General features: G+C 38.9%; 1 protein-coding gene across 1 annotated transcript in view; it reads right to left on the bottom strand.

Moving 5' to 3' along the window:
- The window catches only part of RRAS2 (RAS related 2), an 86923-nt gene that overhangs the window by 16910 nt on the left and 44217 nt on the right, over window positions 1-25796 (bottom strand). Inside the window, exons 2-4 of the mRNA XM_090263763.1 lie at window positions 6868-6955; window positions 5354-5456; window positions 5087-5195 (exon numbers count right to left, since the gene is read on the bottom strand). Coding sequence (XP_090119889.1) covers window positions 5087-5195; window positions 5354-5456; window positions 6868-6955 — 300 coding nt within the window. The remainder of the gene's footprint in view (window positions 1-5086; window positions 5196-5353; window positions 5457-6867; window positions 6956-25796) is intronic.

Below are 25796 nucleotides of genomic sequence, written 5' to 3'. Positions count from 1 at the left end.
AAACTATATTTATTATAACCAGCAGAGGTTTATCAATTATAGTAGGAATACCATAGAAGGAATCGCTCAACAATTAGATGCCACCAGTCGAGTGGCTTGGGAAAACAGGATGGCACTGGATATGATGTTGGCAGAAAAGGGAGGTGTATGTGTAATGCTCAGGGGGCAGTGTTGCACCTTTATCCCTAATAATACTGCCCCTGATGGATCTATCACTAAGGCTCTGCAGGGACTAACTACCTTAGCAAATGAGCTGGCGGAAAACTCGGGTATTGACAATCCCATAACAGGATGGTTAGAAAACTGGTTTGGCAACTGGAAAGGAATAATCTCATCAGCTCTGGTATCCCTCATAGTGGTAACAGGTGTCCTCACAGCTTTAGGCTGCTGTATTCCATGCATCAGAGGTTTAGTTCAAAGACTAATTGAGACTGCACTAACTAAACAGATGCAGCAACTTTTCATAATCTCCTCCTCCGAGAGACCAAAGGGAATCCTAACCATGAGGAAGAAAGTCAAGAAATCCTCCTTAAATTTGGAGGAATAAATAGAATGGTTTGAGTAGTCAATTTTCCAAAAGAGACAGGGGGAAATTGTTAGAAACAAGGTCATAGTGACTCCCAAACCAGTAGCAAAGTCATTGGTAACAAAGGGCAAATGTAATTAAAGGGTCTTAAGGGCAAATGTAATTAAAGGATCTCTGGGAAGGGAGTGGACAGTATTAGCATATTCACAAATCACAATAGGGGTATTTAGATGAACGCGTTAGATTGTACCTCCTGAGTATCCGGTCATGGAGAAACGGGGAAGAAGGAGAGGGGAGGGGAAACTAGTTGCGTTAGGGCGGGGAAGCTAATCGCTCTCACCTTAGAATGGCAATTTTAGGGTGGGGAAGCTAAGACTATAAAACCAGGTTCCTTTGTCTATTTGGCGCGCACATTCTCCTGGCTGTGAGGGTGCGCCCGGCTCTGCAGACTCGTGAATAAAGGCCTCGTTTTACTGCTCAAGTCCTGTGTCCCAGTTTTTATTGTGAGCGTTTCTCACACTATTATGTAGAAAGAGTCATCACAGTAACGCCACATCTTGATTCGTTGATGCCCTGATTCATTCATTCGGCAAATATTTATGGAGTGCATATCTTTGTTCTACATGCTCAGAATAAACATGAACAAAACGAACAGGTGGAAACTGAGAAGCCCTCAATGCATTTACTTTAAGTCAATGGTTTACAAACCTTTTAAGTAGCGACAAGGCACAAACAGGTAAGAAGACCCTTACTCTACTGTCTGAGGGTGATTTATTTTATTTTATTTTATTTTTTTTTGCTGGGAGGCTGCAGGGTAGCACTAAAGTCCAGGTACTGACAGAAAGGAGGACGACTGGAGGCTAGTACACTTAGCTATCTATTATTATAAGTGTAATGGGTTCCTTCCTTTAATTGATGACAGCCACTAGCAATTAACCACCAAACAAAGGCAAAAGGAAAGGGGTAAGCTAAGGAAAGCCAGGGAGGAAAAAGCAGGAGGCGGGTAAAACCAGTGATTTCTAGACAGGGATGCGTGAAGGAGAAGGAACCTGACAAAAGAGATATCATAAGATCTACAGTCCAAGACCACACGCTGCTGTATTTAAGTTTCGGCATCAGTGTGCTGTCATATTTACCTGCTTTCTCATTTTAGCATGGGGGAGCAAATCATCTACCTATGTTTTCTCCCTACACCTTTGACAGGATCAACGAAATGATCAATGCATCTCTAAGAGGCCAGGTATGTGGTAATGCTAAACAACCACTCAAATTCTACGAATCCCTTTATACTTAATGTAAACTTCAGTGACTGTTTTTTTCTACTGCCCTGTCATCAGTGTCTGGAAAAAGTGTTCAATAAACTAGATGGATGGGTGGGATGGAAGAAGCAAGTCTACAGAAATTGGCATTTGCTATGAAAGAGAAAATAGGCCAGAAGCTACAAGTCCAAAGGATCATATCTAAGACAAAGGTAGAAAAGAATGAAGCTAGATCAACAACTATGAACAAGCCTGACCAGTTTCTGACTAAGATCCTAGAAATGACCAAAATGTAAGCATTTCTAAACCAGGGGAAGAAGTTTTTATGGGGTCCCTGTGGCCTGTCCAGGCTCAGATGGTAGCGTAATTAGGGGTGTCAAGACATTACAGAACACCACCTTTACTTCTGAAGGGACTCTAAAATGGTAAAAATCTTTAGTATAACAGCTCAACTTCAAATGTACTGAGTATGGCCCTGGAGGCTGGGAGGTAAGGCACGTTTATCTTTGTACATCCCTGGGCCCTAAGGCACCACAGAAAGATAAGATGAGGAGCCAAGAAAGGCCACTGTGGAAGAGGAAGAAGGGGAGGGAATGGTGTTCCAGAGCTGAGTAAACAGTGTTTCAAAAAGGAGAATGTGAGCAGCTGTGTCAAATGTCACCACATCTACGCAAGTGGTGACCTTGACTGGGGCACTGCATGCCTGAAGTCAGAGCAAGCAAGAACAGCAGGAAAGAAAGTAGAGAGAACAAGTGTAGATAATTCTTTCAAGGAGTTTTGCTACTGAGGAGGAGCAGCCAAAAAGTACGCAAGAGAGGAGTCTGAAATTAAGAACAAGTTTTTGCTAAAATTCCTTTTTGTTTTAAAGATGAGAGCCATTACAGCATGGCGTATGCTGATGGGAATGATCACGTAGGAGAGAAATGGACCGACTGGGACGGAACAGTTGCTGGCGAGACGCCCATGAGCTGGTGAGGAGGGGCTGGTCACACAGAGGGGAAGAGTTTCTCCATGTAAGCGGGGGAAGGAAGAACTGACGGGGTGCATGTGCACTGAAGTTAGTTCGTGCGGAGGTGGGAACATGCAGAAATTTTTCAGTGACATAGAAAAGTATCACTCATCACAAACGGAGAGAAAAGGATGGGAATAAATTGTTGTTAAGTTTAAAAATGAGAAAGTATGTCATAATGGTCCCAGCAAGGGGAAACAAATGGACTGGGGAAATGCAAGATTTCCAGTCAGCACTAAAGGCAGTGGCCACGGCTTTAAAGCGAGACAGCTGACACGCCTGAGTGCAGGTGTGAAGGAACCTAGAAAAGAGAAGACGAAGCCTTTGAAGAAATAACATTTTTCTTTGCACCTAACCTTCAGAGAATAGAATCTAGAGGAATGAACAGGGAGTTAAGCAGTCAGGTTTCAGCTACTTGCTTTTCTCCCTTGAATATACACATCTGAGCTTTCAGTATATACATAACTTAAGGTATACGGTTTAAAGCAGAGAAATAGAGAAAAAAACTACTCCAAGCTAACTGCATACCTTTAAGGTGATGGCAATATGAAATTTACCATTCCCTATATTGTTTCTCACCACCTTGTTTTACTTTTATAAAAAGAAAAAAGCCAAGATGAAAAATTTTGTAACCCTATGGTTAAAAAAGGCCAAAGTACCACACAGTGTGTTGAATATCTGCAGACAGATGGAAACCACACACCAGCTACTACTGGCAATCTTCAATATATAGATGGCTTAAAAATAACTCATACAGACCCCTTGCCCCAGCTAACCATGGCAGGGCCTGTTCAGTTCCCGCAGCAGATGCTCCCCTGCTTTCACTAATCTGTCACCGCCTATCCTAGAGACCTTCACCTCACCCCAGGCCTATTCCTTCTCTGGAGGTACCAACAGGAAAAGTTCTGTGGAAAACCTACTTCTAATATCAGGGCAGAAAGACATTACAGAGAGACAAGGAAGACAATCTCTTGCTCACTGCAGACCTACTCTGCCATTATTTCCCAGACCCAACGACATATAAAGGTCTTTCTAGAAGTCGAAAAGACTGTGCAGAGCAGTAGGCTGGTTCTGCTGGGCAACACTCAATAACCGTAATTAGGTTTAGAAACTCTGAAGAAAATGGCACAAAGAAATAAAAAATAAATTAACAAAAACTAGGTTTAAGATGTGAGCAATGCCATATTCTAAATTATTTTCAAATAGTTTATACTGGTTTGAAATGAATATCAAATTTTTTACCTTAACTTTATAATAATTCAGATTTGAAAGATACTTAGCAGTAAAATTTATTCTTACCTCACGTGTCATCAGTAAACATTTCTAAACCTTAGCATTAGAACAACAATTTTCTCTTAAGTTCATGATTTAAATTTGGTATACCTTCAACAAAAATTTTACAAAGAGAGGACACAAATCAAAGGTTATGTTTTAAATAATTACAAAAGGAAGGCTGTCCTCAGTGCTGTTTATCAAACAACTTTTCCTGATGTTTGGGCATTTTAAATAAAATCTTAAGAATCTGTTAACATGAGGTTATACAAAAACAAAAGAGAACTTAAATACTAGCAAAATTAGGAAACAATTTAAACAAGTCTATTCCAGATGTCGGGTAGAGGATAATAAAGACCTAAAAGAAATAAAGACACAAAAAGAAACTCCCAATTAATGTAGAGCCTACATTAATTTACATCTGACTTTGTTTCTCACCTACAAAGAGATGAGTAAACAATATATACCAAAAATAAATTTATTTAATTAAATGTGAAATAGAAGGGTAAAGAAACAAGTGAGTATAAACCAGCCTGATACTAAATACTAAAAATATTCTTTTCTTACTGGTGTTAGATCTAGCCAGTGTGAAAAATTAACAGAAAATTCAGTCATTAATGGGACTTAGGGAAAAAAAAAAAAAGAAATCTAATACTGTAATTTAAATCACATCCATTCTCTAAATGAAGATAATTTAGCATTAATACTGAGTAAATTAGGCCTTTAGGGGTAACTTTAAAGACTATCTAACTAGAGTTTGGGATGTTACCCAAGAAATTATTACATGTGAACTGAGCTGGTACAAATATTTGCAGACTTAGAGAGTCCACTGAACTTCCATGGAAAAAATGTGAATATTTAATTTCCCAAAATCACCTATTGTGACTTCTGTAAAAACTGTGCTAAGTGTGTCAAACTCAGCACATTTTTTTTACCATAGCACTTTCGATTGTCTCATTAAATACATCTATTCACTTACATATAAACAGCTGGTTTCCCAAATGCGAAATTCCTTCTCACCTGTCTTTGATGATCCAGATCTGCTTTGTTACCAATTAAAATCATTGGAAACTCATCACGATCCTTTACTCTGAGAATCTGTCTTTGAAACTTATAGATTTCTTCAAAACTAGAAACATAAAAACAAATTAGTCAATTTGGCCAAGAAGCAGCATGTCCCGTGCCCCCTATTTCCTTTTCCTTTCTTTATAAAAACAAGAAAATCCAAAATCAATGCAACAGTGGTCTAGACAGAAAAGCAATCTACATTTTAATATTGGTACAAACCTGCCTCTATCTGTGACAGAAAAGACCAACAGGAAACCCTCGCCAGTCCTCATATACTGTTCTCTCATAGCTCCAAACTCTTCTTGTCCTGCCGTATCTAGAACTAAAGAAAAAACAACAAATGTAACTGTGTTCCTGTTTTCATTATACAAATGGCGTCCTCAGCAAAGGCAGGCTGATTAATGTGGGTCCTTTAGAGCACGTCACATTTAGGGTGATCCTGTTAGTACTTTATTCTCAACACTAAAGACAAATATATTCTAGTGACAGTCATTTCAGAATTATCTTCATCAGTACAGGTTGATTTTGTAGAATATATTTGCATACCAATTACAAGGTTAAAAATATCAAATACACCTAGGCAGATGGAGTGAGAGAACCTCTGGAGATCATTTCAATGTTTATCTCCTCCATGTAAAGAACTGAAAAAGATACCTATAAACTCAAAAAGAAACTGTGTTCTACCCTCCAAATACCATACTTAAAGTGCAGGTGCTAATGTATTTCTTCATCTCTGTGAATTAAGTTAAAAGAACAGGGCTTTCTTTTGTGAAGAGGTGAAATGTTTGCTAAGTGAAAAATACTATTTGCTAAAGCCTCTGTGCTATAAATTCTAAGCAAGTTAACAAATATTGAAGCTCTTCTTTATGCACTTCACCCATTTTAAGCTTCACCAAAAGGTAGTGACAAGAAAATAAGTCCTTAGATGTTCTAACTTAAAATTACAGCGGCCAGAGAGTGAGACAGAACAGTTCGTCTGTTAGTAGCTGCAGACCAGGACTGACAAGACTGCTTACATTCCTCCGTATCTGCTGGAATTTAGGATTAATTTCTAGGTGGCTATTTCCGCAATTATACCAGAGAGAGAATAGCGGGGCACTACAGAACCCCAGGAGCCTCCGCTTCTTATTTACACATGAACTTTCGAACCTGCTGTTCACCGCTCATCTACAGAAGCTGACACTTCTTCCTTGGACTCTGGACTTACCCCAGAACCAGCCCCTTCGTCTATAAATAATGTAAATCCTTTTCAGAAGGGTTTGCACCTTTCTCCTCCCCACCCCCCACACATACTGTAGTAAAACCGCTTGCAAAACTCCAGAGGCATACTGTCTTTCTCCCACCTAACCATGTTGCGGGTGGTTTAGACTCCATGCTCTCCAAATGGTCTTTTTTTGCTATCAATGAAAAGACTTTCAGCTATGGAAGTTAAATATTCTTGTAAGAAAAACTGAAACCTCACCTATTTTTTCCAAATGCCCCCAAAAATATAACTTCAAGTTACACTGTTTCATGACTAGTTTCACCAAAACAAGGTGAATCCTGGTAGTTTTATAGTACATTTACTGGGGAATATTTAAATTCCCTGATATGCAGATTCATCAATCAAAACTAATGAAAGAGATGGGCTTATATGCAAGATCATCTTCAATTATATTTAACCTAGAAAAACATCAAAGCTTAGTTTTTAAAAATATGGTATGTGAACTACCAAATGAAGAGAGAGTACTTACTATCTAGCCGGGCTGCTCTGTCATCTATCACACACTGCTTTGTGTAGGAATCCTCGATGGTTGGATCATAATCCGTTACAAAATAGGACTGCAAGAAAAATTACCTTATTTTAAAATTTATGTCTGTCTATACAAGTACCAATGTAACTTTACCGAATACCACATATCCAGAATTAATCAAAATATTTTCATTGTGTGCTAAGGTTTATCTTTACTATTTCAATTCCCCCATTAAATGAAGTTCATTCAGAGCAGTTTCCAACTGGAGAAAATAAATTACTGTAAGTATCTCTGAATTTTCTTATCCAAAAAGTGCAAGAGAACTGTAGAAGATCCGCAATGTTTTTCATAATTAACATAGGTATATGTAAACACACACACACCCCTCTAAGAATCTAGATCTCAAGAAAAACTAGAAAAACACAGTAAATTATAATTCAGGTCTATCCGCAAACCGACAGTAAGCATCAGTACTAACAACAAATAGAGACAACAAAGAAAGGCCCGGAAGATTCCATGTCCCGTCTGCCTGTCCCATCTTCCTTTCTCACACCCTGTTTTAGTCCTTTCACCTGCCTGGTACATTATAAGAAACATGACTTCTTTCATTTACAGGGATCTCACACTTATTCTTTCATTGACATTTTTGGTGTTGTTGTTGCTATTTTTATATTAACCTCGATTTCCCTCCTCTGTTAGCAAAGCCTCCCTACTGTTATCCTCTCAAATCATCAAAAGCAGAAAGGGTTGTTCAGGTAAACAGAGTCAAAAGGGAAGAATCTTACTTAACCACTTAAATGTCTGTGTATTTTACTTCATAATTTTTTTAAATGTTTCAAAAAGGAAACAACAGCAACAAGAAGAGTCTGAGAGAGAATTTAGTTCCCAATTCGTACAGAAGGGCACTGACCAACAAGTTCACAGACATCATCCTGCTCTTTGTCCCGAGTATCTCCTTCACTCTCCCTCTTGACTAACCTCCTCAAAGCCTGTTTTCCCGTTGGCTCGTTACAAAATCTGACGGAATGCCTTGGAGGAAAGCACCACAGGTTTCAGCCATCCTTCAGGCAAGGGTTCCTGGAAGATGACCTGTTTGGCTCCAGGGACATGACCTTCTTAAGTGACAGCCCTGGGCATAGTGACATATGCAAACTCCAAAAAGCTACTCAGAAACAGGCACTCTGCACAAGACAGTTGAAGAAACTTCTGGTTTGGGAAGGGTGGAGGGGTGGGTAGGGAGAGAAGACTGATCTGCTTGCTGCTATGATTTTACATATTTATTTTATTTTCGAAGGACACGTTCCACATTTATCTTTTAGGATTAACTTTAATCACAGAATTCAATTTCCATAATCCTATTTCCCTTTTGATGGTTTCACTTAAATAGAAGACTTATTAAACAAAGTCTGGAAAAGAAACACTTAACAACAGGAGCAGCTTTGAGTAGAAAGTCACTTCTATCACCATCCCGTTCCCCATTTAAAAAGAAACAGGTACCAAAACAAACTCAGTTCTTGGTACCCACACCTCTTCAAAAAGTAAACACAACTGGCAACAATCTTCTTTGTACCGACTGCTCTAAACAACTTAAAACTGCAATCTTTCACCAAGCAAGTTGGATAAAGCACACCGCTTATCTCTTTCTTAAGATTAGTTTCCTGAAACATGTTTCTCCACAGCAACCTGATCCCTCTCACAGCGCTTTCATCTCATAAAAGCTGAATTCCATTGAGCAGCCCCGGGTTATGCATAAATGGGTAAAATGTGCCCCACTGCCCCTCCCACTTTGCCTGAAACATAATGGACAAATAGTAAATATATTTTTCAAGTGTCCAGGTCATGTGTAATACCTAGAATTCTTTTAATGTGACTGTTTCTTTTTGCATTGTGAGACCAAATTAAAACATGAACACTTCTAGAAGACTGATGGTTTAAGCAACCTTGAGGGCCATTAAAATAAATGTAATAGCTGTGGAAATTTCATGTTTTCTTTGAGTGTCTTAGTTCTTGAACACAATTTTAATGTTGTAAGAATGTTGCCACTTTGCTAACACCAGCAAGCATTTATTACACTTATGTTAATTTTTAAGAAAAATTAATTGTTGGGAGTTTCTGGATATTTAGGTCCACATTTCATCTTCATTGTGTCCTGTTTTCATAATTTGTCTATAGATCCCATCATCTTCTTACTATAAAAGGGGGCAAGCCCCAAAAAAACAGAATTATCTTCTGGTGGGCAGGCCCCTTATAGTATAAGCTTCCCCCGTTAGGTGAGTTCTAGGAACCCATCTGTATCAGTGTACCAGCTGGTGTTGTTGTGAGAGGCTGCATTCGGCTTCTGTGAATTTTTTTGACAACTCAACACTTGCCCATTTCATGATGAATGATTAATGAGCACACCTGCCCACACTGTCCTGAGTGTTCAGCAGTTTTTAACCAAAAAAAAAAAGAGCATGATTCCAGCACCACCCTTCCTATTCACCCAATCTCACCCCAACCAACGTTTTTTGTTTCCCCAGATGAAAAAAGGTCCTCAAACGGAAACATTTTGCTGATGTGGAAGAAGTGAAACAAAAAACAGCAGAAACACTAAAAGGCATCAAAATCCACAAGTTCAAAAACTGTTCTGAGCAGTGGAAAAAGTCTCAATAGGTTTATTGCATCAAATGGAGAGTACTTTGAAGGTCACTTAAGTTTAAACATGTAAGAATAATTACACAACTTTTTATAAATTCCAGGTTTTGGGGGGGTCCCCCCTCACATGTAGAGTTTAAAAAGTCATCCTATTGAAAGCATCTTCCTCCCTCATAGATCTATCCTAAGGAACATTGTTAGATAGGACAGGGCAAGACAGAGCTTCAGATATAAATCCTGTTTCCTTTACTGCAAGTCAATAAAACTACCTTATGACAAACAACTACATCTCATTCTTGAACTGAACACCCCAAGTGGAGAACCCCTTGAGTTCAGAAACATCACTCTGGGCCTGACTGTCAGAAAATCAAAGACTTACCTTTCCCTCTCATAATTCTAATAAGGCATAGGTCAGAATATGCCTAAAAAGAGCACTCATCATGTGTAGGTAACAAATATAACCACTACCTCCCACCACAGAGACGAAACAGTGTTGTTGCTTACACTTGGGTACCAGACATTTGACCACCAACAAGAAATCCACCTCACCCTGGCTGGTGTGACTCAGTTGGTTGGAGCATCATCCCATGGACCAAAAGGTCGTGGGTTCAACTCGCAATCAAGGCACATACCCAGGCTGAGGGTCTGATCCCTGTTTGGGGTGTGTATGAGATGACAACAAATCGATGTTTCTCACTCACAATGATGTCTGTCTCTGTCTCACTCTCTCCCTTTCTCCCTCTCTACCTCCTTTCACTCTCTCCCTTCCTCTCTCTCTAAAAGCAATGAAAAAAAAAAAAAAATGTCCTCAGGAGAGGATAAAAAATGTTAGAGAAATCAGGTTCTGGTGATGAATTCTAACTCTACTTGCAAGCTGTGGAACCTGAGGCAAATGACTTTGCCTTTCTAACCTTTAGCATCTGTAAAATAGGGCAGTAACAAAACCTGATGGAACAGATAAAATGAAGTAATGTATATAAAGGGCCAAGACATGGCAATAATTCATAAGCGTTAACCCTAATAATCATTGTATTACTTTTATCACATGGTTACATGGTATGAACTAGTGTTTGCTAATCCCAGGAACAGCTATAATTCCAACCCTAGTTATAACACAGACCAACCATGGGACTTGGTATCCAAAATGCTGCAAATCAGGATCAAGCCCCCCACCCTCCATCGGGCATTCTGGAAATACTTTCTGGATCTGAGCTGTGATTGCAAAGATACATACATATGTAAAAATTCACCCTGCTGCATACTTTTTTTGCATGATACAAATTATACCTCTTTAAATTACATAAATTAATGGTGGGGTTAAATGGTTCCTTTGTTGCTTATAGGATTCAATACTTTGTTTACACAGTAAGCAAAGCCTTCATGTTTGATCGGTACCATTCACCAAAGACTTATTTTTCACTACTTGAAACCCATTAGCCAATTGCTCTTGCTCTCTTGGTTCATTCATTTGCTTGACAATTACTTACGCAGCATCACAGGGACAAAGTGCCTACTTTCACAGAGCCCACTGCTTTTTATATAACATCCAGTAATTGTGCTGTGTTTGGAGACAAGGAGAATGTGGAGTGTTAAATGTATTGGACAAAGAACAGAAACAGCATGAAATGCTAATACCATGCTTATTCAAAAGGCCATGAAGTTAAAGGGCTACTACTGCAGTAATGCACAGGAACTGTGTACTTTCACCTGTAAACATAAGAGTCCCAACAATTTGCCATGAAAAAAAAAAAAGTGTCTATCCTGCAGTTGAAAAATGTTACCAACCACAGTGCAGAAAGGATATTCTGTAGCAGAAAGCAAGAAAAAAAATACAAGTAGGGTTCTGCACTGTGGAAGACAGTAAAGGTTTAGCCAAAGGCAGGGAAGGAGAATGGACTGAAGAGCTGAGAATAACACATTGAAGCAGGGAAGAGGCAGAAGGGAAGGGGGAATTGTGATGTGCTTTCCTGGAATCACAAGAAGGGATGCAGGGAAAAGGACCCTCGCCAGAAAGAAAGGGAATGCCTCCTTTCAAAGGGCAGGATGCCTTTCCAGGTACTAAGATGGGCAAATGGACCTAAGTCTCTTTAAGGTTGTTAGGAATTGTGGAGAAAAGTTTAGTATGAGGGAAGCTATCCCATTCAGGCAGGGAGATCTATTTACTTCCCCTGACAAAATCTGATCTGGGTAAGGCTGTCAGAAGCCCTTAATAATGCAAGAGTGTTATGCTGGGATAACAGGAATATTATTCCAGATTACATGCCACTAGATTGCACAACGGGAGCTCTGTTTGCCCAACTCACTATCTTCCCATTCAAACCGTAGGGAAGAAAAGAAGGGGGAAGGGAAAGAATGAGAATGAGGTGATGCAACTTCTGCATTCAGTGGGCAAGAGCGACAACCCGCTTTCTCCTGCTGCCAAGCTGCTGGTGAAAGTGTAGTTCCCAGGCACTGCCACAGAGCGGTGCCTGGTCTGTGCACCCCGACGGGAAGTGAGACATTCTGGGAAACACAGTAGAGCCAGCACACTGGTCCACTACCCCGGAATGTAAAACAGAGAGGAGGCTAGATCTACGGGGCCACTGAGGCACTGTGAACAAACGGCAGAGCACTTCTGAGCACAGCAGCATTCTCAGGAGTCTTGGAAGTCCTCTGAAAATATGGGGTGCAGAAAGGGGAGGGGGAGAGGAGAGCGCAGCATAAGGAAATAGATAGAACCATACAGAAAAACCCTGATACCTACTGAATCTGGATAACGTGTATATTATACTATTCTCCCTACTTTTGCATGTATTTGTCAATTTTTGTGGGGAAAAAAAAATTTTTTTTAATCTGGAGGGAGCACATAAGTACTACAGAAAGGGTCAAATCAAGGGAAGAAGGGAGGCTTTTAAACTCTGAGCTTTACCTCACTCTACTTAAGACCAACAACTCACCTAGAAGCATAACTTTTTTTCTTGGTCAGAAAATTTCCAGTTTTCTTTATATTTTATATTTTACTTTTACTGTCCATCCTGTCCCCTACCCGACTAAAAACTCCACGGGGGGACACAGATTTTGTCAGCGGTCCAGTGACTTGCCTAGTACCTAAACACCAAATCACTGGCAGATCCAGCACTAAAATCTAAGTTTCCAGGCTTCTTCTGCTTTATTTATTCTGCCTTTCTACACTTAAAATGACACTCATACTCATCCTTCATTCCTGCTTCTACTGATTCCATTAAAAAAAAAAAAAAACGTAGTACCCTCAACCTCAATAACAGCAGTCATCCTTTATTTAGCATTTAGCATGCAGCAAGCAGTTTATAACATTAAGTTTTACTGTGTGATACATATATTTTCCCAATTAATTTTTACAAGGTTGTCTGTCTCTGTCCCCTTCAGGGCTGGAGCTGCAGGAGTGGGAGAGGTGAGAGGGGCTGTAAAGGCTGCAGCAATGGAACCTGGTGCCCGTGCTTTCTCACACGGGTCTCGGGGGTTTCCTGGAAGGGTCCCTAAGTGGGGCCCTCCGTGTGCCCTCCCAAGACTCAGATGAGACCTGGCCGTTTACACCTCTAACTCCCAGTCCTTGGGGTTTCAATGGCACCTCCTCCTAGTCTACATTATCTTCTAGGTGACCATGCACAGTGTCACCCCACCGCCTGCCTTTTTAAAATTGTTTATTGATTTGAGAGAGAGAGAAAGAGAGAGAGAAACATCCATGTGAGAGAAAAACATTGACTGGCTGCCTCCCATACTCGCCCCAACTGGGGCTCAAACCCACAACTGATGTATGTGCCCTGACTGGAAATCGAACCCGCAACCTTTTGGTGTATGGGATGATGTTCCAACAAACTGAGCCATATCAGCCAGGGTAACGTTATCCATTTTTAGAAGGCTTTAAGCTGGTTTCATCCAGAAGCTCTGGGAAACATTACTGTCTTTTGAAGTTCAGATCCCTAATCACAGGGTGGGGCAAAAGTAAGCTTACAGTTGTGAGTACATGAAACAGTTTATTTTTATATTATTATTTATCAATTATTGTATTATTTTCCATACAGAAAACTATAAACCTACTTTTGCCCCACCCTGTACACAGCCCTCTTGTTTTCTCTGTTCTGCTATCGATTCACAGATTTACATATGAATCCTTATGCTCCCCAATCAAAAGAGATACATGTCAAGTTCTCAAAATAATTTTGTTAGCACTTTCCCCACCATCTGGCTTCAATGAAGGGGATATAAGAAAAGCATCATCTCCTCTCTGCTGTGTGCAAAGGTGGGAAAGGACAAAGAACACTCTACATACTAACAGCTCTCCCCCAAAAATCTTTGTCTCAGAAGCCTTAACTCTCCACACTTTCATTTCCTGGAGGTAGGGTATGGCCTAAATGTGCAAATAAACTAAAGCTACATTCTATTCATGTCCTTGGAATATGAGGGTGACTTGGCAACTATTACTTTATTCTCAGCCTTTGGGGCTTCAAGAGAAACTAAAAAAGGTTCAAGTTCCAGTTAAAATCCAGTTCTATACATCCAAATAGATCTGATGTATCCAAAGTCTCTTTCATGGTTTTTAGAACTTCCTTGCAAGGAAGTTAAGCAATGTACTCTGTACATAGTTAGAACCTCAAAACACTGGCTGTTGGAAAACCTATTATTATAAAGATCGCAATGGAGAGTTGGGAATTAACTTCCCAGAGCACAGTAAGGACCTGGTTAGCTATCAGTAGCGCTACTTGCTAAAACAAGAGCAGTACAAATTCCTCTGGTAACACAAGAGAAGAGTGGAGCAACTTCAGGCAGCTGTGAGCCAGAGCCCGACTCTTCCTGGTGTCACTTTTTAACAGCAGCTGTCACGTCACAGAGAACCTTTGTTCCCTGCAACAACCTCTTATTTTTATGTCAAATGTTTCCAATATGTTTGATATTCCTTCACTCGAGTACTTGTTTTTTCCTGACTGAAATTAGTATTTCATTTTATCTAACATGTATAATTACAGAGATCTCCATAATTTACCCTCTAGAACTTGAATGCAGAATAATAAAATCTGCACTAAACCCAGTAATCCTTTCAGCTTCTTTTTAACAAAACTTAGGCCTCCATGTGACTTCTGTGCAATCTCAGCAATATGCACACCTCATGTAGAAAGTTATCTGGTTGCAAATCAATGGGCCTGGAATGCAACAAGCAAAGGTACAGTACAAAGTCAACTTACAAACTGGTTCTATTACAAAAGTTTGTTTCTAAGTCAGTTATTTGGTACTTCTTTCCCCAGAGAAAAAGCTGTGTTTAGGTCCACAGGCCAGACTACAAAAACTACCATTGAAATATGGTCTTGGCCAGTATTAACCAAGTTCTAACATCTGAAACAGAGTCAGTTGGCCCTAAGAAGACATGGGGAAAGGATTTCAATTCCTTTCCCAGAGTACATACAGAGCCAGCCCTAAGCTACACTTATAAGGAAGAAACGATTATTTTGGGGGCACCCCTTGTACATCCCAGCCTCTTCCTCCTGCCCCAATCCCCCACTACTACACTCTTATCCAAACTTCAGCCTCATTCTGGAAACATTCTAGGTAAAAAATCACTTATCTCTCGTTCTACTGTTCCTTCCACTTTCAAATTAAAACTAACAGTTCCCTCAAGAAAACTAATCTCACCCAGAGGCACAGGTGAAAAATTATCAGTCCGAATTAGAGCACTTTACAGTGTCAGAAAGCTCATCCTGCCCTTCAAGGGACACTTGCTCTTCTTAAAAAGCAACATCTAAACCAAAATGTAACGTTTTCAGCACAGGTGAGAAGGGAAAAGCTTCAGGCTGTGAAGGGAGAATTATTCAGAGGGGTCAACCACCATTTCATGTCAGCTGCCCAAAAGGAGCCTTAGCTTATTCTTCAAAGCTCTTATCCTTCCAAACCCACAGGCTTTAAAAGGAAAGAAAAGTTTTCCTCTTTTCTTCTTTCCCATTCCTCTAAAACAACAGTACATCTTGTAAAACTAACCTCAACTGGCTGGACAAGATCGCACAAAATTTTTTAGTTCATAATACCAGCAGAGTGATTCTGAACGCTGACCACATGAGGAAAGGGAACCTGTAGGGCTACAGCCAGTTCTTATAATGAACTGTTTGTAGGTAAGAAAAGCTTGACTGAAGGCCTGCCTACAATAAGTACACATTTATCCTTTACAGCGGGTGTATTTAGCAAGCATTAAGCAACAATAAGCCAATGGCCTCAATCATGTAACATGAAAAGCTTATTTCTTTTGCTTGACCTTAATAGTTACTTGTTTGCTCTCAATTTCCAATTATTAGTCTTACTACAACATGTAACACATAAAGCTTATATAAAATATTAAAGATAAGAATTAACAGTTTTTTCAAAGCACAATGATGAATGAATGGCACAGAGTAACAGATAAACAGAGAGAGCCTGTATATGACATGTAGATATTAAATAAATATCTCACACCATCCTCATGGGAAATTTGAATAAATCCCATGACATTCCTTCTTTCACACTGAGACACAAGTCTTTATTGTGTCTTTCAGCTCTTGCTTTGACTGAGCCTTGCACTTCTAGGGAATTTCCATACCCACCCCAAACTTTCCATCCCAATAGCTATTACCTTAGTTAAGTTAGCCTTCCTTACCTCCACCTCATGTGACCACAAATGCCTAAATAATATAATGCTGGCCTTTGTGGATCCTTTAGATTAGTGGTTCTCAGCCTTCCTAATGCCACAACCCTTTAATACAGTTCCTTACGTTGTGGTGAACCCCAACCATAAAATTATTTTTGTTGCTACTTCATAACTGTAATTTTGCTACTGTTATGAAGCGTAATGTAAATATCTGATATGCAGGATGTATTTTCATTGTTACAAATTGAACATAATTAAAGCATAGTGATTAATCACAAAACAATATGTAATTATATATGTGTTTTCCGATGGTCTTAGGCGACCCCTGTGAAAGGGTCGTTCGACCCCCAAAGGGGTCGCGACCCACAGGTTGAGAACAGCTGCTTTAGATGAACAAGGCAGTCCCTGACCTGTAGGGGCATGCAACATCCAGGCTTAACCCAGGCCCTGTCTGTGTATCCTTCCTCTCCGTATCAGGATCCTCCCCACACTGGGGTCCCCTAGGTCCTCTCTGCATGCTCAAACCTCAGGGTCAATATCTACTTTAGATAGGAAGCAATTTCAACCATTACAAGATCAACCTTCAGATTCTCAGCACTGTTAGCTTTTTTATTTGTCTGTCCTTGGCAATGCTGGTAACTGTTTTGTTTTATTCCCAAACCCCACTATCACCATTTCTCCTCCCTTTTCTCAAAGATTTTCCCAATCAATAGGTATTTGGTATTCCAGCTCTTAGTTTGGCTTCTTCCATTCTGAACCTTTTTTTAATGCTGATAATCTACTAAATAACACAGGTCATTCCTAGAACCAGGGCCTCATTTTTCTTATCTGTACGTTCATCCATGTTGTAGCATGTATCAATACTTTATTTCTCATTCCTTTGTATGGATATACCATCCTGTATTTATCCATTCACTCGGTGATGGACATCTGGGTTGCTTTCACACTTTGGCTGCTATGAACAATGCTGCCATGGAGATTCATGTACAACCCTTTATGTAAACATGTTTTCATTTTTCTTGGGTACATACCTAAGTAGTGAAATTGCTGCACCACATGCCTATGTTTAACTTTTTGAGCAACTACCATGGTTTTCCAAAGTGGCTGTGCCATTTTACATCCCGATTAGCAGTGTTTGAGGGTTGGGATTTCTCAATATCTCACCAACACTTGTTACTGAACACTTGTCTTTTTGATTCTAGCCATCCTAGTGTGTGTAAAGTAGTATCTCCTTGCAGTTTTGATTGGCATTTCCCTAATGGAGTGTTGATCATCTTTGCATGTGCTTATTGGTCATTATTCTTTGGAGAAATGTCTGTTCAAATCTTTGCCAACTTTTAAATTGGGTCATAATTTTTATTGTTGAGTGTAAGAGTTCCTTATATATCCTGCATACAAATCTCTTACCAGGTATATGACTGGCAAATATCATCTCCATACTCATTATTTTAAAGTCTTCCTGCCAAAAATCAGTACACGGTTCCTAAATCTCAACCCTGGGCCAAACTCCTGTTACCCACAAAGAATTAGCCATAACTCTAACTTCCAGATACTCAAATTTGTGGGTCATCTGTCCCTATGCTCCACCAAGCAGTTAGTTGTCCTATCCTCCCACTATGTGGTGGATCTGCTGTGCTGACTGCTGGCCTAGAACAAAACTCAAATGCTATACCCACTCCTCTAGGATCCATCCACCCCCCAACCCAACCCTGAACTTTCCTCACCAAACTGCATTCCATGCCCAGTACAGCTCATTTGTGCCTGTATGTGGAATCACCTTTCTTCATCACACTTGAGATGCCATCAATTGTAAGGCCATCATTATTTAATGTACCAAGAAAGAAAGAAAAAAATGCCAAAACTAGGGCTTGTCTTTAATTATGAAGCATTTCAATGCCAGAGACCCTAAAATGTAGGGGGGGAAATGTATCTTAGAATCAATGACATACAGTAGTTCTAGACAACACACACTGTAAGGCTGGCATTACTATTCCCATTTTACGGATGAGATTATTAAAGCTCAGCATTTGTAACCTACCAAAGGTCACAAAATCACTAGCTTGGTGGAACTGGGATCCAAAATCAGATCTAATTCCAAAGGAATGCTGCTCCCATTACACTTCCTTTAACCTGCAATATTAATATAAAAGCACACAGCACACACTAGTTTAAAAAAGAAATCCTATTATTCATAAATCATGTTTCTTTTTTAATTATAAACTGCTGTCAAATAGGAAAGACAAAAGCAGTTTCAAAGTGAAAACACTCCATTTCTAGATTAAAAATAGAAGTCTATGTACAGCAAAATGAGAGAAAAAAAATGTACAAAAACATTCTCTTTGACCTAACAATTTATTTCTAGAAATTTATCCTACCAATACGTCTGTGCCTATAAGAAATATCGTATGCAAGGTCATTTATTATTGAATTGTTTTTAATTTAAAAGACTGGAAACAACTATAAATGAGTGGTTAAATTAAGAAACATGCATTCAATATGAATGAAGCAATTTTTTTTAATGACTTTCTGTACTAATACAGAGTGATCTGCAAGATACACTGTTAAATAAACACACACAGTTTACGATTTGCTTTATGTGCATAAAGTATTTCTGCAAAGATATACAAGAAACTGATTAACCTCGATTACCTGTGAAAAGAACTGGGTTGCTAGGAGACAGGAGTTGAAGAAAATATTTTTGTAGGTTCTGAAAGTTGAAACATGTGAATGAAAGAGGGAACCAAGGAGAAAGACTTACACGGATTAAATGTAAACTCTTAAATAATAAAAGCAGAGCACAGGAGCATGAGGAAACCTAGGTTCTAGTCCCAGCTCTACAACAACTAGACAAGTGTTCCTGGGTGACTCAATGCTGGCTTTTAGCTACACATGAGGAATTTGCTCTACTGAACCCTGAAAGGAAAAATAGGACACCTGAGGACTAAGAAGGGCTCCTGATGGCTACCTGGGTTCAAATCATTAAAAAAAAGAAAAAAAGCACAGAGCCTAGCAGCCACTGCTGCGCAGGGACCTCTCATGCAAACTGAACTTCAGAGAGAAGCTTATGCACAAAACTGCCTGCCTCTGCACCGCTAGACTGCCTGCCAGCACTGTTCCTGCCTTCTAAGCAAGTCCTTTTAAAAGATTCCTGGAGTTCTACTACAACCAATAGGGCTAAGGCTTTTCCCATCCAACTGGAGCTGTGCAGCTCTGACCAATCAGAGCAGCTCTATTCTGACCAATCAAGAACCAAGGGTGGGGACTTCTGTCTTCTGTCTATATAAACCAGGCTCCCCTCTAGATCTAGAAGAGCTCTGTGGGAAGACTAAATACTGCCATTGCCAGGCTGGAGCTGAAACACTGAAGATGTCTCACAGTGCCGAGTACTATTTCCATAGCTATGCTATATTACTGTCAAACTGTTTGCACTAAATAGTTTTCCTTCTTCACTGCACCCTAAATTGAGGATTCTTGTTGGCATTTGAATTAGCACCAATGACCATCAGTTGATACTCTTTATGATCTCTTAAAAGACTCCAGCTCTCTAATTTTATGACATATTTAGTTCCTACAGTGTGTCAAACATAATGTGTAGGTGCTCTCAAGAATTTAAGTCTGTGGTGGAATAGAAAGAATACCAGATTTTAAGACAGGAAGGGTTGCTTAAAGCCCTAAGCTTCTGCTACTTCCTAGCTGTACGATTTCCAACAGATCACATCACTGACAATAACTTGTATTACCTGTAAAGTTGAGGTTCTAGCTACATTCATGAGTTTGTCACAGGAGCACATAAGATACATAAAATTTTTCTGAAATTTTTATACCATCATGTAAAATGTAAATTAATACACATAGAATCCCCCTTGAGGTATTATGAAGTGTGAGAAAGAGCAGGGATTTTGGAGTCAGGCAGACCTGGATATCCCATTTCATTGCTATGTGATCTTAGGAATAATATTTAACCTCTTAAAAGTTCAATTTCCTAACCTATAAGATGGTGATTATGAGTCTTATTTGAAAGGACTATTTTAAAGACTAAGTAATGTTACAAGATACCCACTAACACTATTTAGCTCAAAGTGGGCATTCAAAAACTGGTTCTCTTCCTTTCCAAACTTAGAAATGAAAGGCTGCCCCATCAGCAGGTAGCTGATCAACTCACTTCTAGCTGTTAACTTTTGCTCCCCAGAGCCTGGTTACTTCCTTTTTCATTTCCTTTCCCCTCTATCCACTGTTGCCTACGAATATCCTAAACCCCATTTTCATTTCTCATATCTTCTAGAGCAGAGAATGGTCTGCAGAAGCAAAACTAGAAGTAAAGGAAGTAGCCCACATTTGATTAGACTCTGAAAACTTCTATATGAATCTTCTTCCTTAGATTCATTTACTAAACCCCTTAAACTACAAATGCTAATTGAACACCTGCATTGTGTTGGGAGCTAAGGAAGGAATCCCAGCTCTCACCAGGCTTGCAGTTTTTTGGAAGACTGACCATCAACAAATAAACATAGTATGAGGTCTGCCTCATAATGAGAACAGCTTGCATGACATCAATATAACCTGGCAGCCAAGGAGAGTGGACTGGAATGTGCATGCATAAACAAGGATGACTTCACTATACTAGTCAGTGGGGGCGGTAGATGCCACTGAGTGAGCATGTGTATTGTGTGGACGTCACATTCAAAGTGACTGAGCAAGTAGAGCAACAAATCTGCATCAAATTTTGCATTAAGCTTGAACATTCCTCCGCGGAAATTATTTGGGTGATGCAGAAGGCTGCTGCTACGGACAACTGGTGATTGGAAGCTTCATCATGACAACATGCCCTCTCATGCATCATGTCTCATGCAGAGTTTTTTGGAGAAATATCAAGTCACACAGGTGACTCAAACCCCCCCCCCCCCCAAACAGCCCAATTTGGCACACTGCGACTTCTGGCTTTTCCCAAAACTAAAATCATCTTTGAAAAAGAAGAGATTTCAGACCATCGTTGAGATTCAGGGAAATACGATGGGGCAGCTGATGGTGATATGGAGAACTGTGTGAGGTCCCAAGGTGCCTATTTTGAAGTGAGAGTACGGGTAACACATCTGGGGAACAGCAAGGGGGTCAGTACAGCCACAACAGAACCAACAGTAGTAAGGAGATGCTAAGTAAGTTCAGAACGTTATCAGGGAGGTAGACAGAGCCTTGCAGGCCACAGGAAGGACTTTGGATTTTATTCTGAATGAAATAAAAACCAGTAGAGTCTGATGCTCTCATCTTCCACATTGGCTGTTGCTTTCCTTTCCCAGGCTTACCATGCAATGGACAGAGGGTTCTGATACTTTCTTTCACAGGGATTAGCTAAGATCATCCCACAAAGGCAATCAAAGAGTATAAGCAATTGCTCACCATTGCTTATGATCCCCTTTAAGATGTTGTAGCAAGCAATTTCCATTCAATCAAGAAGGAAAAGAAACAAAATATTTTAAACTCTACTTAAGAAAATGTAGGTCAATTATACTTACAGTAATACATTTTTAAGCATGCTTAATTGTTTTACAGGAAAGTAACTATAAATGAAGGAAGTTAACACTCTGTTTAAACTACCAAAGCTACATATACAAATACGCATACACACAAGCTGTTCAGGCAGCTTTGTTCGTTATTGTGAAAAACTAGTAATAACCTAAATATGCATAACAAATAATGATTAAAGGATATGGAATATCCATTATAGAATAGTAAACAACCATTAAAGGAATGAGATAAGTCTCTAAGAATAGATTTCAAGAGTATCCATGTATACAGGGTGGGGCAAAAGTAGGTTTAGATGGAAAACAACACAATAATTAATAAATCATAATACAATACATAATAAATCATAATAAACTGTGTTTTGCTTACTCACAACTGTAAACATGCTTTTGTCCCACCCTGTATTAAGTTCATTGATTCAACAATATTTCTTAGGTGATTATTATTTACAAGCTGGAATACAGTCCTGAATGAGAATAAAACTGACATGGTTCTAGCACTTCTGGATCTTATATTTCAGCAGAAGAATCAATACATACACAAGCAGAGTAAAGATGATGTTTGAAGTAAGTGCTAGAAAAAAAAAAGACTAATGTGAATAAGAGAATGAGAAAATTACATTGTTAAATATTATAGCTATAGGTCTACAGCACAACTAAGTTTAAAATAAATTTTTAAAAAACCTTATTGAGCTGTTGTTTTAACCTAGCAACTAAGTAAGAACTAAATTCTTCCTGACCTTCATCTCAAAATGGGAGAAAACAAGAGATTGCTCTGACCAGAACTTCTCTCCCAACGACATGCCAGGAGGCTAGGCCAGCACTTCTCAGAAAGTGTCCCTGTCCATTCACACCATGAACCGACCAATCTTCTTACTTCTAATTATTCAGCCTCATTTATCTATCCAGCAATTCTCAGTAGTTTCTATAAAATCCCCCTCCTTGTGGCATATAAATGAAAATCAGACTAGATTACTGGATAAATTTAAAGTCTTTCAAGTAAAGAAAAACATTCATATCAAAAGAAACCATATAAACATTCACCTTACAAAAATACCCAGGTATGTAGGTTTAAAAAGTCAAGAACTAAATGGCACATGTTCACAGAATTTAAGACTTTGCTCACACCATTTAAAGTCACAAATTATAGTTTGTCTATATATGTACAGCCTAATTTCAGTGAAAGAATGCCACATCAATTGCAAACCACATGAAGAGAAAGTAAATATGCAACTAAATTCTGAATCACATTTATGTGCATATAAGTCAATCTATAACTATTATTTCATTTAGTAAAGGTAGAGTTACAGTGCTTATTAGCAAATTCAGGAAGCTGTTTACTCACTTTAGTGGGTTGAACTGTGGCACCCAAAAGGTTATGTCTAACTCCTAATTCCTATGAATGTGACCTTATTTAAAAATAGGGTCCTTGCAAATGCAATTAAGTTACGGATCTCCAGATGAGATCATCCTGGACTTTAAATCCTGGACTGTATTATTATAAAAGAGTGGGAGATTTGAGACACAGACAGAGAAGACTGGGGGCGTCGGGGGAGGGAGGCTATATGAAGGCAGAAGCAGAGATTGGAGTGATGCATCCATAAGCCAAGGAACACCACAGGCCGCCAACAGTCACCAGAAGATGAGAGTCAGGGAGCGGATTCTCCAGAGCCTCAAGAGAAAACCAACCTTGTCAATTACTTGATTTAAGGGTTCTGGCCTCCAGTACTATGGGATAAAAAGTTGCTGTTGTTTAAAGCTATGAAGTTGATCATAATTTATTACAGCAGACCTAGGAAATAAACACACTCACCTATAACATTTGAATGCCCCCTTCTTCCTAATTATTTTCTGTGGTTTATGAGCCCAAAAGGAGCGGATAACAAAATTTTTTCCCGCTCATAAGCTATTGAAACTCAAATATTAAACTGTCTTTACAATACCAGCACTACAACTTATTGCAAAGATATAGTCACAGACATATGAAGTGAGTTTTCATTCTCTGAACTAGAGATTCAGTTAGTCAAGAAAACACAAAAAGTAAAATAGGGTACATGGATTTAACTTGGTTCTAAGGTTCTAGTAGTTTCAGAAAAGCAGTCAAAAATAATTATTGGCTTTAAAATATAATAAGTCTCAAGACTTTAACAACTTAATTTTATTTTTTAGCTTTTTTTCTTACTATAAAATATACATTCTCATTGTAGAAAATAAAAATCATGAGAAAAAAATTTTCAAGCTCACCTTTGGAATCGAAGCCTGTCTTCACATTGAACTTAAATGTAAAATTAGGCAGCTGTTTTCTACCCTTCAAGCTGAATAACCGCTTCTTCAATTGCTCAGACAAGGCCCATCATTAAAGGCCTTTGTTTACAATCAAGTTTGTACGACAGTTACACACCTATGAAATTGAGAGTCTACACTGGAAATTCTGATCTAATTTTAACATATGCCTTATAATTGAAACACACAAATGGGAACTACAAGGAGAGGTTCATTGTCATGGGGGTTTCCGACTAGGTGCTTTCCCTTGGTCATTTTGGGTCCTGAACTGTTCTGGTCTCTAATCATAATTTACATATCAACTAAGACCTCAATTTTAGAAACATTTTTAGTGCAGAAAAGCAACAGATGAAGATCAAAATATTAACAAATCATATTCAAGTGTTTTTGACTAATGATCTCCTATATTTCCCTTTCATTTTCTCAAAAATAAGTATCAAATAGATAAAACAATTAGGTAAAGAGGAACTTCTAACAACTGCCATGCAATAGATTTTAAAAACTTGAAAATTTTGCCAAACCAGGTCTCTAAATGTAGGCACACTTCTTAACATATTAAATAGTGATGTTTTGTTAAAAACAAGTATTTCACAAACTGCAGGTAAATATTTAAACTGTTCTGCCATTTAAGTATGTTTATTCAAAATTATACAGCATCCCTACTGCACATTATAACTTCCTTCCAAAGAAGACCATATGGTAAGGAGGGGGAAAGGAGAGTAGTAACTTTACAGTGGAGAAACCAAACACTACCTCAACTCAGATGATCATGGTCAACATGGACAGTCATAAATCATGTTGACAGTTATGTACCCTTGATGTGATGTGATGAAAATGGCACTTGACCTCTGTGGTCCTCCTCCTAAAACCCATAATCCCAGTGCAGTCCTGAGAAAACAAATTCCAACAGTGGAGCATTATTCAAAATACCTGACAAATACTACTCAAAACAGTCAGGGTCACAAAAAACAAGGAAAGTCAGCCAAGGAGCGCCTAAGGAGACATGACAGCTAAACGTAATGTGCTATTGTGATAAGATAGCAGAAAAGAAAAAGGATGTTAGGTAAAAACTATGCAAATCTAAATAAGTATGGACTTTCGTAAGTAATAATGCATCAATATTGGTTAATTACAGCAAATGTACCATACGATGTCAGATGTTAATAATAAGGGGTACTGGGTATACAGAAACTGCTTTACCGTCTCAATTTTCCTATATATCTAAAACTCACAAAATAAAGTGTATATGGCAGTAATTTCCAGAAAAATCCTAATTAAGGTCCGAGATAAGACTTTTCTAACCACATACCTATAAGCACTTAAGAAAAATAACTAGATCCACTCAGCAGTTTCTTCTAGCACTAGGATTACATCTAGATTTTACAGGAAAGATAATCAAGGTACTTAAGGCAAAATAAAGGGAGACTAGATATATTCCACATATTCATGCAAACATCTGACCTATTGTAATAGGCTGTGAAAACCCCAAGTCTCATCATCACAGCATTATTTATAAATAAAACTGATAATTTAAAGTAATAAAATAATAAAAAGTAGTAATTCAGAAGAGGATGCTTATAAAGCAGAGGTCTTGAGCAGGAAGTCTGGCCTTTCTTAGATCACCACAGACAAACATTATGTCCCTGAACACACTTAGACCCCATGTCCTCATTTACATAATGAAAGTGACTACAGCACAGTGCAATATCCAAAGGATGCTCAAAACATAATAGCATATCATAAATGAACATATAGCATTCTTACTCTTTCACTTTACTGGCATCTGCTAAAAGCAACAAATTCAGGTAAAGTATATGTAATGCTTTGTCAGTGAGGGAAGCAGAATCAACCAAAAGAGAAAGAGAAGG

Source organism: Furipterus horrens, unplaced genomic scaffold, assembly GCF_987537825.1.
Source record: "Furipterus horrens unplaced genomic scaffold, mFurHor1.1.pri manual_scaffold_2, whole genome shotgun sequence".
In the NCBI taxonomy this organism is placed as follows: Eukaryota; Metazoa; Chordata; class Mammalia; order Chiroptera; family Furipteridae; genus Furipterus; species Furipterus horrens.
This window is presented reverse-complemented; position numbering and strand designations above follow the sequence as displayed.